This window comes from Tenrec ecaudatus, chromosome 9 (assembly GCF_050624435.1).
Source record: "Tenrec ecaudatus isolate mTenEca1 chromosome 9, mTenEca1.hap1, whole genome shotgun sequence".
Taxonomy (NCBI): Eukaryota; Metazoa; Chordata; class Mammalia; order Afrosoricida; family Tenrecidae; genus Tenrec; species Tenrec ecaudatus.
Genome location: NC_134538.1, coordinates 106,924,377 through 106,937,033, shown reverse-complemented (window position 1 = coordinate 106,937,033; position 12,657 = coordinate 106,924,377). Strand labels below are relative to the sequence as shown.

General features: G+C 46.4%; 1 protein-coding gene across 2 annotated transcripts in view; it reads left to right on the top strand.

Moving 5' to 3' along the window:
- AKAP9 (A-kinase anchoring protein 9) overlaps positions 1-11,812 on the top strand; it is a 158,632-nt gene extending 146,820 nt beyond the window's left edge. The window contains exons 40-46 of one of the 2 annotated variants that reach the window (XM_075558429.1): positions 357-539; positions 1,699-1,899; positions 4,055-4,287; positions 6,691-6,776; positions 8,134-8,260; positions 8,785-8,924; positions 11,097-11,811. In XM_075558429.1, the coding sequence (XP_075414544.1) occupies positions 357-539; positions 1,699-1,899; positions 4,055-4,287; positions 6,691-6,776; positions 8,134-8,260; positions 8,785-8,924; positions 11,097-11,134 (1,008 nt within the window). In that variant the 3' untranslated portion in view covers positions 11,135-11,811. Of the gene's footprint in view, positions 1-356; positions 540-1,698; positions 1,900-4,054; positions 4,288-6,690; positions 6,777-8,133; positions 8,261-8,784; positions 8,925-11,096 lie in introns of both variants that reach the window. The other variant, XM_075558430.1, reaches the window with a different exon arrangement.
- Positions 11,813-12,657: the final 845 nt, after the last annotated feature.

The window sequence follows — 12,657 nt, the reverse complement described above, 5'->3', positions numbered from 1 at the left end:
AGTGCCCTGTGCTGCTGCCAGACTCATCTGAAACACATGCGGGGTGTTTGTGCTGTGCCCCTGCCAAAAGCCCTCATGCCCCCCAGTGCCTGCACTTATTTCCGTTAGCTAGAGAGGGAAGGCAGCCTCTACACTGGCCCTTTTCCCTAAAAGTAACACATTCTAACCCATCCTTTGTGCCATAGACCTGCTCTGTCTTTGGCTTACTCTGCCTCCCCTAGCTTCTCTCTGCCTGGGGAATGCCGCTTATTAAGAGTCACTGCAAGCGCCACTCTGTAGAATCTGTTCTCAGTGACCACGTTGTGTGCGCACTATTCACACACGTGTGCTTATTTGACACCATCTGTCTTTTCTAGCCCAGCTTAGTTTCCCCAAACACTACCTGTGGCTCATTGACTGAGAGACTATTGCGGCAGAATGCTGAGCTGACAGGACACATCAGCCAGCTGACTGAAGAAAAGCATGCTTTAAGGAATATGCTGATGAAGCTGGAAGAGCAGCTCAAGTGGTGTCGCCAGACAGGAGCTGGCAGAGGTTATGTGCGTCTGTTTATATCATCTCCACACACTAGAAGTGCAGCTATTCCTGCTATCTTATTTTAATGTTTAACCTTGACAATGTGAAAATATCAAGTGTATGATTCTTAGGATCTGTGGACATTCTTTTAGGAAAGACAATAATAAAATTAACAGTTAGTACTTACTGGGAGCCTTAGCTGTGGCATAGTAGCTACTCGTAGGGTAGCTAACCTCAAGGTCAGCAGATCAAGACCACCAGCTGCTCCAAGGGAGAAAGAGGTGGCTTTCTGTTCCTGTAGAGAGTTAGTCTCAGAAACCCACAGAGCTGTTCCACCCTGTCCTATAGGTCACTGTGAATTGGAATAGACTAAATTGCAATAAGATGGGTTGTTTTGTTTCTGTGTCTAGCTACTCTGTGCCCAGCCTTACCCACAAGAAAATTGAACTAAAGTCAGAAGTCAAACTAAATTCGGTTTGTCTCTGAATCCAGGTATTGTGCTGCTAAAGGTGGTCTGACAGCAGACATGTGTAAAGAATTCGCAGTGTGAAGCAGTACAGATGTTCAGATTGGAGTCCGGACTCTTCCATTCAGTTTATTTTTCACTCATGTAGAAAATGCTATAATTTATGTACTTCACGCTAGTAAACTATTCTGGTCTTTATATACATATAAGGGGGGGCCCTGTAAAATAAAGTGGTAGCTTCTACAAGCACCCAGTCTAAAGACAGGCCTGGTAAGCCCACTGCACAGTCAGAAACAGCCGCACAGCCTCCGTGCTGATCCACACACTGCGCTGGCTTTGCTCCACTCCTCCAGTGCATGCCTTCAGGGACAGGCGCAATGTGTGGACCTGGGTGGTCCGCCCGTTCAGGCTCTTTGTTATTCAAACCTCCGGCCTGACTCAATGCAGCTCCTCCACGAGGAGGCAGGGTTCATGGAGCTCTACAACTTATCTGCTTGGCAGAGACCCTGGTCCTCAGTTTTTCGTTAATGTCAGCTGATGAAGAGTGTTACTTTCTCTGAGGTCAAAAGACTAAGATTTATGAATCCACTATAGAAATGCTTGTAATGTGTTTCATTTAGAACCCACCTCCCCCACCACACACACACACACACACACACACACACACACACACGTTATTCTTAAAAATCATACAAACAAGACTCTGGTCTCTGCAGTCAGCCAGGTTCTCCTTCGGTGGTGCTGCCAACATCGATGCTGTAATTGCTTCTGAAAAAGACATCTGGAATAGAGAAAAGTTGGCTCTCCAGAAATCCTTGAAAAGGGCAGAAGCTGAAGTCTACAAACTGAAAGCTGAACTGAGAAATGAAGCTTTACTTCAAAATCTGAGCCCTGATTCGGAGCATGCCACTTTAAAGGTAAGAGGTGCCTTCCATCTAAACCCGCTTACCAGTTGGTCCTCGGTCTCCAGTCCCTTGCCTCATGTCTCCTGGGCCTCACTGACAGCCTCGTGCTCATGCTGTCACTAGTCTCTGCAGTCAGCCTGGGTCGTGCATGCAGGCTGCTGGCTGGTCACAAAAGATTTATAGGCGGGGCTTCCCAGGTTCATCTCTGCTACTGTTCCCAGAGGCAGCACTGGGAGCCCACAGACCCATCCGCCAACAAGTGACCTGTTCATTTCCCCTGGCATAAAAACATCCAGGTTTGAAAGGTAGTGTTCAGACCTCTGGATAGCTCTGCACAGACTTTAATACTGAATATTGTAGTAAGAATACCTTCAGTAACACAAATTCAAACCAAAAAGAAAAAAGAATGCTTACAATATTTATTCCAACTATGATGTCAACCTAAGTTTATGACTGATAAAGGGAGAAAACGCATTCACATTAAAGAAGTTAAATAGATCAGTGATCACATAATAAAATAGCTCTATCCAATTGGGGAGGCAGTGGGGACTCATGAAAATTGCATGGCAAAAATAATATTTATAAATCTGGAGCTAAAATTCTAAATCAAAAGCAAAACCAAAACTGTATGTAATTAGCATTCAGACCCCGCTAACTAAAAACAAGCAAAGGAGAAAAAGTTTAAAGTGGATCTTTACTTTCAATTGGATGAAAAGGTAGTCTGCCTGCCATCCTTCTCTTCTTCCTACTCCTCCCCCTCCTTCACATCTAGGTTACCTTTTCCCTTTGGAGTTGAAGCAACTCTGCTGTCAATACTGAGAGCCGCTCCTGGGCCAGCCTCTTCATGGAGGTGTCCCTGCGGCGCTCTTTCTCCCGGGCTCTGTGCGCACTTCTGCTGAAATAGACAGGTCGAGCTCTCCCTGTAGTGTTTGATGTCATCCACTTGGCAGTGTTTCCTAAGTAGTCTAGCTGCGGGCTAGCGCTCTCCTCAGGCCTCAGACTGGGACACCCAGTGCCTCCTTGCTGACCCCACTGGGCTGTCCCACTGTGTTCCAAGTGGAGCACGTTCACAGTGGACTCTGCATTCGCACCCAGACATGGTTTTCCCCAGTGTCCTTATCTCGTTCATTTTGAAGAGAGGGGCGGCCCCCTTCACTGTACCTTCTCCCGCCCCTGTAGCCAGTGGGAGTTAATCACTTCTCTCTCAGACGGTGAAGCCTTCAGAAGTGACTATTTACCTTGGAGGTTTCTAGTTTCTATCCAGGAGTAGCCGTGGACTTATTAGACTACTCTGATTTTCAGATTTTCAAGGTGGTTCCAGGGACTCGGGACCACTGTCAGGTGTGTGGAGCGAGATGGGTGGTCACCGTGGCTGTTGTGCTTCAGGTCGCTATGAGTCCAAAGTGACTGGACAGCACCCAGCAGCAACAAGAATAGGCACTTCATAAATCATGTCGAGCCTACCAGTGTGTGCTTTTTAAAATGTGGATTGAATTGACACAGTCCCTGTTGCTTCTACTTCACTCTTCCACTCTGCTTCGTTTGGCCACTTGTATGACCAAGAACACACGTGTGCGGCCCCAGGTTGAGTCTGGAGAGTCGCCTGGATGCTCCCCTTGCTGACCCAAACTTAGAGCCAGTCTTTCTGCTACCGAGGGGAGGGACTGGCCATGCTGCCGGGGCAGATTGAAAGTTGAGGGTTCTGTTCCATAGTGCATCTCTAGGAGCGCTGTGGGTATGTGTTGGACAGCTAACCATCAGGTCAGTGGTTCAATCACAGCAACCCTTCACAGACCGTATACAGATGGGCTGTTTGGCCCCATAAAGACTGACTGTCTTTAAAGACCATCTAAATAGGAAAACCTGAGCGATGCGGCTTTCACTCGGTAAGAATTACTTTTCGAATTAGTCGAAGATCTTGTAGGTGATAGTTTAAACAGCCAAACTGTATGTCTATGCTTACATAAAACAACTCTTCCAGGAGAGAAGGGGACTTCCTTTTCTCTTAGAGATGAAAGGCACTCTCCCTGGACCCACTGGGCAAACTGGTGGACATTCTAGTTATCTTGCAATGCCATAAACTCACACCACTTCTTTACTGGATTCTGAGGAAATGATTTGAGTAACTTGTTAATAATGTCCTTCTGTCTGTGCTCTCTTTAAACAGAGAATTTATGGTAAGTACCTGAGAGCAGAAAGCTTCCGGAAAGCGCTGATTTATCAGAAGAAGTACCTGTTGCTCTTACTGGGAGGCTTCCAGGAATGTGAAGACGCCACCCTGGCCCTGCTCGCCCGCATGGGAGGGCAGCCGGCCTTCACGGACCTACAGGGGATCACCAACCGCCCCAAGGGCTTCACCAGGTTCCGGTCCGTGGTGCGGGTGTCCATGGCCATATCGAGGTAACATACTGGGAAGGGAACACAGTGTAATCGACTCTCGGGAGTATGTGGCGGGTGGTAGCGGTGGTAGAGTGCCCTCCCTGCCTGTGAGGCGTCCCCTGAGGGAAGAGCCTCCATTCTGACCGTCCAGGGACTTGGCTTGGATTTTCTCTCCTTGGCGCTGCTCTGGCGCTCACAGCCTCTTCAGATCCACTGCCGATCCATCGGCTGGTTCCTCCTGGGAAGAGAGCTGCTGCTTTTCCTTTGGGCACTCCTGCCCTGAACCGCAGCTCTGAGGAGAGGGTTCTGCCTCTTGTGTTTGCTTTTTAAAGTTTTTCCTGGCAGGTTCCATTAGACACATCTTCAAGGAACTTTTTTGAAAAATAAATTTTGCTTTGAAAGCTAAGACAGCAATTTCCAACTGAATGCTGAGTAAGAAAGCTGAGGCCGGGCGTGTTTCCCAAACGTTCTTTGGCCCTTGTCTCGCTCGCCCTGGGCCTCCTGAGCCCCCGCCATGCGGCCCCAGCCAGAACTCAGGCATTGTCTCCTCCTCGGTGCTGGACCATCCTTCCTTGCCTCCGCTAGCTCCCACCGGTGGTCCTGGGCTCCAGTTGCCCTTCCTTTGAGCGCGGGAGAGTCACTGTGGGAAAAGGAACAATCCTTGCGTTTAAGGCAGCCTACTTGCTAGTTGGGAAGATGGGAAGACCATTCATATGACCACCACAGTTTTGATTCATAGCAGCCCTGCCGTGGTTTCCAACACTGTCTTGACCGGAGCAGACAGCGTCATTGTTCTCACACATGATGATGCACACAGCTTTTTTTTTTCAATCATTTTATTGGGGGTTCGTACAACTCATCACAATCCATACATCCATCCACTGTGTCAAGCACATTTGTACATTTATTGCCCTCATTGTTCCAAAACACTTGCTTTCTATTTGAGCCCTTGGTATCAGCTCCTCATTTCCTCCCCCCCAACCTCCTCCCCCATGAACCCTTGATAATTTATAAATTATTATTTTGTCATATCTTACACCATCCAATCTCGCCCTTCACCCACTTTTTTGTTGTCCGTCCCCCGGGAGCAGGTTATATATAGATCCTTGTAATTGGTTCCCCCTTTCTACCCCACCTTCCCTCCACCCTCCGATATTGCCACTCTCACCACTGGTCCTGAAGGGATCATCTGCCCTGGATTCCCTGTGTTTCCAGTTCCTATCTATACTAGTGTACATCCTCTGGTCTAGCCGGATTTGGGATCATGAGAGTGGAGAGAGGAAGCATTAGGAACTCACGGAAAGTTGTATGTTTCATCGTTGCTACACTGCACCATGACTGGCTGATCTCCCTGTGACCCTTCTATAAGGGGATGTCCAGTTTCCCACAGATGGGATTTGGGTCCCTAATCTGCACTCCCCCTCATTCACAATGCTATGATTTTTTGTTCTTTGATGCCTGATCCCTTCGACACCTCATGATCACACAGACTGGTGTGCTTCTTCCATGTGGGCTTTGTTGCTTCTGAGCTAGATGACTGCTTGTTTACCTTCAAGCCTTTAAGACCCCAGGTGCTATATCGTTTGATAGCCGGGCACCATCAGCTTTCTTCGCCACATTCGCTTATGCATACACAGCTTTTAGGAAAAGGAGAGCTGCTGCCTTTGTGGAGTTGATTCCTGCCCACAGCAGCCCTGTAAGACAGAGTGGAACTGCTCCCGAGGCTGCCTGGCAGTGTGGACCCTGCCAGTTACCCTGTCTCTCTCCTCAGAAGCGGCTGTTTGTGCCTCCAGGGCTCCCTGTGCATATAATTTCAGTGATGATCAATGATTTGGAAAGGGTTCATCAATGCTGTAGAAGTTACCTTTGAAAGACTTTTTTTTAAAATCACTTTACTGGGGGCTCTTACAACAATCTATACGTCATTTGCATCGATTAGCTCATTCTCGGCAACTGCAGGGTCTTTTACTTCTCTGTCCCCGTCGCCCATATGCACCATTCTCACAGCCTCGCTCCTGCACTTCTCCCGTGTCTCAGCCTGAAGCCAAAGCCTGGGCTGGCTGCCCTGGGGACCTCTGGGCACTGTCCAGCTGAACTTTCCCACAGACGAGGGCGTTTGCATAGTTTCATGTTGGGTGTTCTTGAGTGTTCTGGAATTCCACATTCATATGTAAACGTATGGCATGAAATTCTACATTCATATGTAGACGTATGGCATGAAATTCCACATTCATATGTAGACGTATGGCATGAAATTCCACATTCATATGTAGACGTATGGCATGAAATTCTACATTCATATGTAGACGTATGGCATGAAATTCCACATTCATATGTAAACGTATGGCATGAATTTCTACATTCATATGTAAACGTGTGGCATTGTTGCTTTCTGGTGAAATTTTATCTTGGGATCTCTTTTAGAATGAAGTTTCTGGTTCGAAGATGGCACCGCGTCACAGGTTCTGGTTCCATCAATATTAATAGGGATGGCTTTGGACTGAATCCAGGTGAAGTCACAACTTCATCTTTTCCCCACATTTCTGATTCTCTAAAATCTGTAGGTGTGGCGCTGATCCAAATAACAAATTCTAGAACCAGTGGGCCCCACGACAGATTCCTCCCTTCTAACAATTCTGAAAGCTTTGCAGTTCAAAAGTATCAACTGATCTTTATGGAACATGGACTCAGTGCTGGGTCCTGCTTGCTTCATGTAGAAGGGGGCTTCAGAAAGTTCATAGAAAAAAATCCATTATCTTTCAATTCCTTTGTCTACAAACTTTATGAAGCACCTCATATTGTCATGTGTTCTTCCCATCCTGTGATGCAGTTGCAGTTAGGGTCACTCTCACTTCCCACTGAAGCATGGAAAGCCAAGGTTATTTGCCACCGGGTACCCCAGAGAGAGGTGGCAGTGCCAGGCTCAAGCCCTGGCAGTGTAGCTCCAGAGTGAGCCCCCTCCGTATGCCTGCATAGAAGACTGGGTCCAGAGGACCACGGTGCCCGCCTTACGTGGAGGAGTTCTAGTTGCGGACTCAGGACTTCACAGGACTTCAATAGATTCCTGAGTTGACCAGCGGGCTGCCTATAAATGGTGGTAGTTGAAAGCCCTTCTGTCCACACCTACCTGTATTAGAAATGAGAGTAAGTGAGCACTTAAGGCTTGAACATTTCAGGCATAAAGAAGAGGCCAGAGGCAGGGAACTGAGTTAAGGCAGCCTGACTGTGCTATGAACTGGTTTTAAATGACCTGCACAGACCCTACCAGGAGCTGAGCTGCAGTTAGTTACCCAGGTGCCTAAGCAGTTAGGCTTTTGAAAGACGCATCCTGACACCATAGGAGGACCACAGTGCGCAGTAACAGCTGCAGGTGAGCTCGGTATTGGAGTCAGAGGAGCAAGTCTTGACTTGAAGTGTTTTTTTTCCTGACAAAAGTAAAATCATCAAAGGGACTTTGCATTATCGATCTTTTTTTAATCCACACCATCATTTCCCCCAAATTATTTCACCTCTCATCTATGATAACTAAAGTCTTTTAAAGAGAAAAGAACCTACTCCTCTCTGTTATTACTAGGTTTAGTTCTAGATTATTCCTTTAGTGCCCAGCCTCCCAACAGTGGTGGCAGTGGCCCTGGTGGTTTAGTGCGTAACCAGCAGCTGCGGTTAGCTCTGACCCGCAGCGCCTTATCTGTGCTCCTGAGATGTCCCTTGCTCTGAGGCCCCGCCGTGCACTCAGACCGCCTCCCCCCCTTCAGTTAATAAATAGCTCACTAGCTAGTCACATCACCAGGGCTCTCCTGTTGAGATCGTTCCAGGGTGTGGGCTTTTTTATCCTTTTTCAATAAGCTACGTTTTGGGTTATTGTAGGTGCTGAAAAAACCGATCCGTTTGATCATTCTGGTGGATTGGAGCTCTATGGAGATCCAAGACACAATGCATATCGAACACGATCAGAGCTGGACTATCCCAGGTCTCCTCTCCCGTTTCAAAATAGGTAAGCATTTGATGACTGTTACCTTGAGTAGTCAGCTGGATTAACAGAGACAGTTGGGACTGTGAGGGGGCTTTGACATCTTTGCATTGAGCTCTCTCTCTGACTGCCAACAATGTGATTCTGACTTCTAACGACCCCATATAACTGGTTTCAAGGGCATAGAAGACAGCTGGCCAATTAGATAGCCAACATCGTATTGTATGCTGTGATTAGACAGTGGGAAAAATAGTAGTAACCGACTTTCACAGTCCCTGGCTGCTAAAACTCCTTCCAGTCTGTGTGACAGGACACTCAACCTCTGAGGGTTGGCAGTCGACGCATTCTCAGGCTTCCTGAGCAGCTTCTTTAAACTGTTTTCCTTTTCCCTTCTTGACTTCCCAGACTCAGAATCACAGTGGATATAGCTTAGGCATAAGGGGGCTGGAGGGCTTCCATTTCAGAGGTTGGGGGCAGGGGCATGGGCAGGCTGGTAACTGGCATTATTTTTGGTGATAAGGCTTCATGCGCATGTTTTAACCATATAGGTACCCAGGCCTTCCTGCTGATTTAAATCCAGGCTCCCTAGCATGTTCTCAGCTTCAGAATTATGATCCTGACAGAGCCCTGACAGATTACATCACTCGGCTGGAGGCGCTGCAGAGACGACTGGGCACTGTGCAGTCAGGTGCGCTCCCCTCTCTCTCTGGGAAAAGCCTTGATGGGCCCGGTCAGGGTCATCACACCTTCCACTCCAGTGCTAGAGTTGCAGGTTACACACCACCTCCTCACCCCCAAGGTGAAGCTCCATATAACAAGCAGAAAAACTATCAAGTCTACTAGTCAGACTAGTAGGAGTCGTCGTCTAGTGTTAAGGAATTCTGAGACATGATTGATCATCCCAGCCTTCTCTCCTTCAGCGGGTTAAGGTAAAACCTACAGTGAGCACCAACCCCTACAGAACTCTGGGGCTGCCCCATCTGAGAGAAGACTGCATGCTCCCCAAGCAGCTGAGCAGAGACCAGGGAGGCAGGCAAATACCGGGGAGGGGCTCCACAGCAGCCAGTGCTTCAGCACTGAACACAGCCACTTTCAATGCACATGCTGCTCTGTATGACCACACAGCCCTGCACAGATTTTTACTGTAAGACTGACTCTTCGTTTTTACCTTTTGGCTTCACACACACAAAACTAATCAACAGCGGTCCATTTTGTTTTACGGGGAAGCCCTTCAACTCACTGAGTAAAAATCTAGTTCATTTTAAAGTGATTATACTGTCAACTTTTATATTTTATTACTTGTATTAAATAGCCTATTTTCTACTAACCACACAAACTGTAGGCTAATAGCAGGCTATTTTACTTTAGAAGTTTATCTTTTTTCACTCAAGAAAGCATTTGCTTATTAGCTCAAGTACCTAGAAGGTCACAGGAAGCGTTGGTTTTCACAGGAGGCTGGCTGGCTTGTATTGGTTGATTTGGTTTTGGGGTGTTTTGTCTTGAGCATCCAAATTTCACTAGATCCAGATTTTTTTTTTATTTTATTAGGAACTCATACATCAATTGTGTAAAGCACATTTGTACATTCATTGCTCTCATCATTCTCGAAACATTTGCTCTCCACTTAAGCCCCTGGCATTGGGTCCTCAATTTTCCCCTAGCTCCCCCCTCCCTCATGAACCCTTGATAATTTATCAATTATTTTGTCCTATCTTGCCCTGTCTGTTGTCTCCCTTCACCCACTTTCTGTTGTCCATCCCCCAGGGAGGAAGTCACATGTAGATCCTTGGAATCAGTTCCCCCTTTCCAACCCACTCTCCCTCTACGCTCCCAGTATCACCACTTACACCCCTGGACCTGAAGGCATCATCTGTCCTGGGGTCCCTGTGTTTCCAGTTCCTTTCTGTACCAGTGTACATCCTCTGGTCTAGCCAGACTTGCACAGTAGGATTCAGGTCATGATGGGGGAGATCCAGATTTAGAAGACCAAGATTTATCAAGAACATTTACCCTGCAGCACACTAGAGAAAATCTGAACATTAGCCCCAACCCCTTACCTTTCTACAGAGCCAGCCACAGTGCCTTTTACTTCATCAGAAACATTTGTTTTGCAATTTCAGATGCTGCTGCACTTAGTGACTTTGTACGAATGTTATTTCTCATCTGTGCTAGTAGGGTAAATTCCTAGAAGTGGAATTACTGAATCAAAGGTCCTGCACACTGATAATTTTGAAACATCAAGTAACTTTCCAGTCTATTCACATTTGTATTTTCTCTGGGAATATACCAGAGTCCTTATTTCCCCAATTCTTTTTTAAATCATTTTATTGAGGGTTCATACAACTCTTATCACAACCCATACATCCATCCATTGTATAAAACATATTTGTATATTCGTTGCCCTCAACATTCTCAAAACATTTGCGCTCCAGGTAAGTCCCTGGTATCAGCTCGTTTTACCCCCTCCTTCCCACTCCCCCCTCCCTCCTGAACCCTTAATTTATAAAATATTTTGTCATATCTTACACTGTCCGATGTCTCCCTTCACTCACTTTTCTGTTGTCCATCCCCCAGGGAGGTTATATGTAGATCCTTGTAATCGGTTCCTCCTCTCCACCCTACCTTCCTGGTATTGCCTCAGCACTGGTCCCGAAGGGACCATCTGTCCTGGGTTCCCGCACAGTGCCTTTTAAATACATGTTCAAAATATCTTTTAAAAATCAACACACTTTCTAAGAGCGGGTGGGGGGTAGGTAGAGGCAAAGGCGTTTACGAATGGACAGTAACGGGCCTCTCCTGCCCTGAGCAAACCAGTCAGACTAGTGCGAAATTACTGAGATACCCTGCTTTCCTCCAACAGGTTCAAGCATGCAGTTTCATGTTGGCATGAGAAGATAATCCTTTGAAAACATCAAAGTGATTTTGAGCAAACTTCCTTTTGTAAATCACTGGTTCTTTTGTATTGTGAATATTCGATGGGACCAATAGGAACACAGCGTATGATTGTATGTAAATCCCGCCAGCACATGGAAACTGGAATTTGTATATAAGCCTTGTGTATGTAATCATGCACAATAATCATTCAATTACCTGTATATTTGTGGAATGCTAATTTAAACGGTTAAGTTATAAAATATTGTGTGTGTATCAAATGGGTGAAAAGATTAAACTTTTGCGCATTGAAACTGCTGACTGTAGCTTGAGCTGTCCTGCACTTTTTGTAAAAGGCTACTGAAGTTACATGTTTCTGCTCATGGATTTGCTCCTGGTGATACAGACAGAAAAGATCACTGTAGAGACCTATTTTTGTACAATGGTAGAAGTTTTGGATTTTATGGGGTATTTTGTCAAGTACTGAAATAAAAATTACATCACCATTTTAACCACTGTGCATTTGAACCTTTTTAACTGAACGATCTGGGTGCTTCTCAGAACTCTTTGCTCTTTTCATATAGGATGTCAGGGTTCAGAAAGGGTTCTTGGTCTTGGAACTAGGAACTCTTGGGGGATTGCTTTTCCTCCCTCTGCTGGACAAGAGCGTTTCCCACCTTCTTTGTTATCAACCTTGTGTCTACAGTTTTGATATTAGCATTTTCATGATTAATAAATACATATTTGTTTCTCTTGTCCAAAGATGTGTTTACGAAGCCATGACGCACTAAGATACAAGAATCATCTAATCCAAAGAAACAAATCTCATTAGCCACAGAGCCTACTAGTACTGCTGCCCGACCAAATTCCAGTCGGGGGACTCTCACGAAGATCCTGTTATAAACCTCAAATTTCTATCATATCTAGAGTCCCCTCCAGTAACATAGAACTCACTAGAATAACAAGTACAGTTTGATGCTTAGATTCAGAATTTTGTCTCACCACTTGGTGTTTTCTGACGCGTACCACCTGACAGGTCAGGGAAGTTGGCATGCATCGTTAGTTTCCACAGTACCTAAGTTTTGCATGTTCGCAGCCTACAGTCCACCAGGGCGGTCTAGAGATGGCCGAGGTGCTCGAGCAATAATTGAAGGCTTGTGGAGACAGCCCTTCTGTGCTCGCAGGGTTTGGCCTGCAAGGCTTTGGGGTCTAGGAAAGAAGGGACAGTTGGAGCCCAAGTAAACTTCCCTCCACTCACCTCCACTGTGAAACTTCCAGGTCAGGTGCCATCCGTTCCTCCTCGGTCCTCCCTCAGGGACAGGGTGGAACTGCCCCTGGGGGTTTCAGAGGAAGCCTCAGCTTTCTCCCACAGAGCAGTTGGTTTTGAACTGCTTACCTTGTGGTTAGCAGCCCAATGCACAACCAGTACACCACAAGGCCTCCCTTTCTTGGGCATCTGCCGTCAACTTGCTCTTCTCTTAATTTCTGCCTAAAAATTAAATCCCTGGAAGTGAAAATAGATTCACACTAAACATAAACTAGGTGTGCCT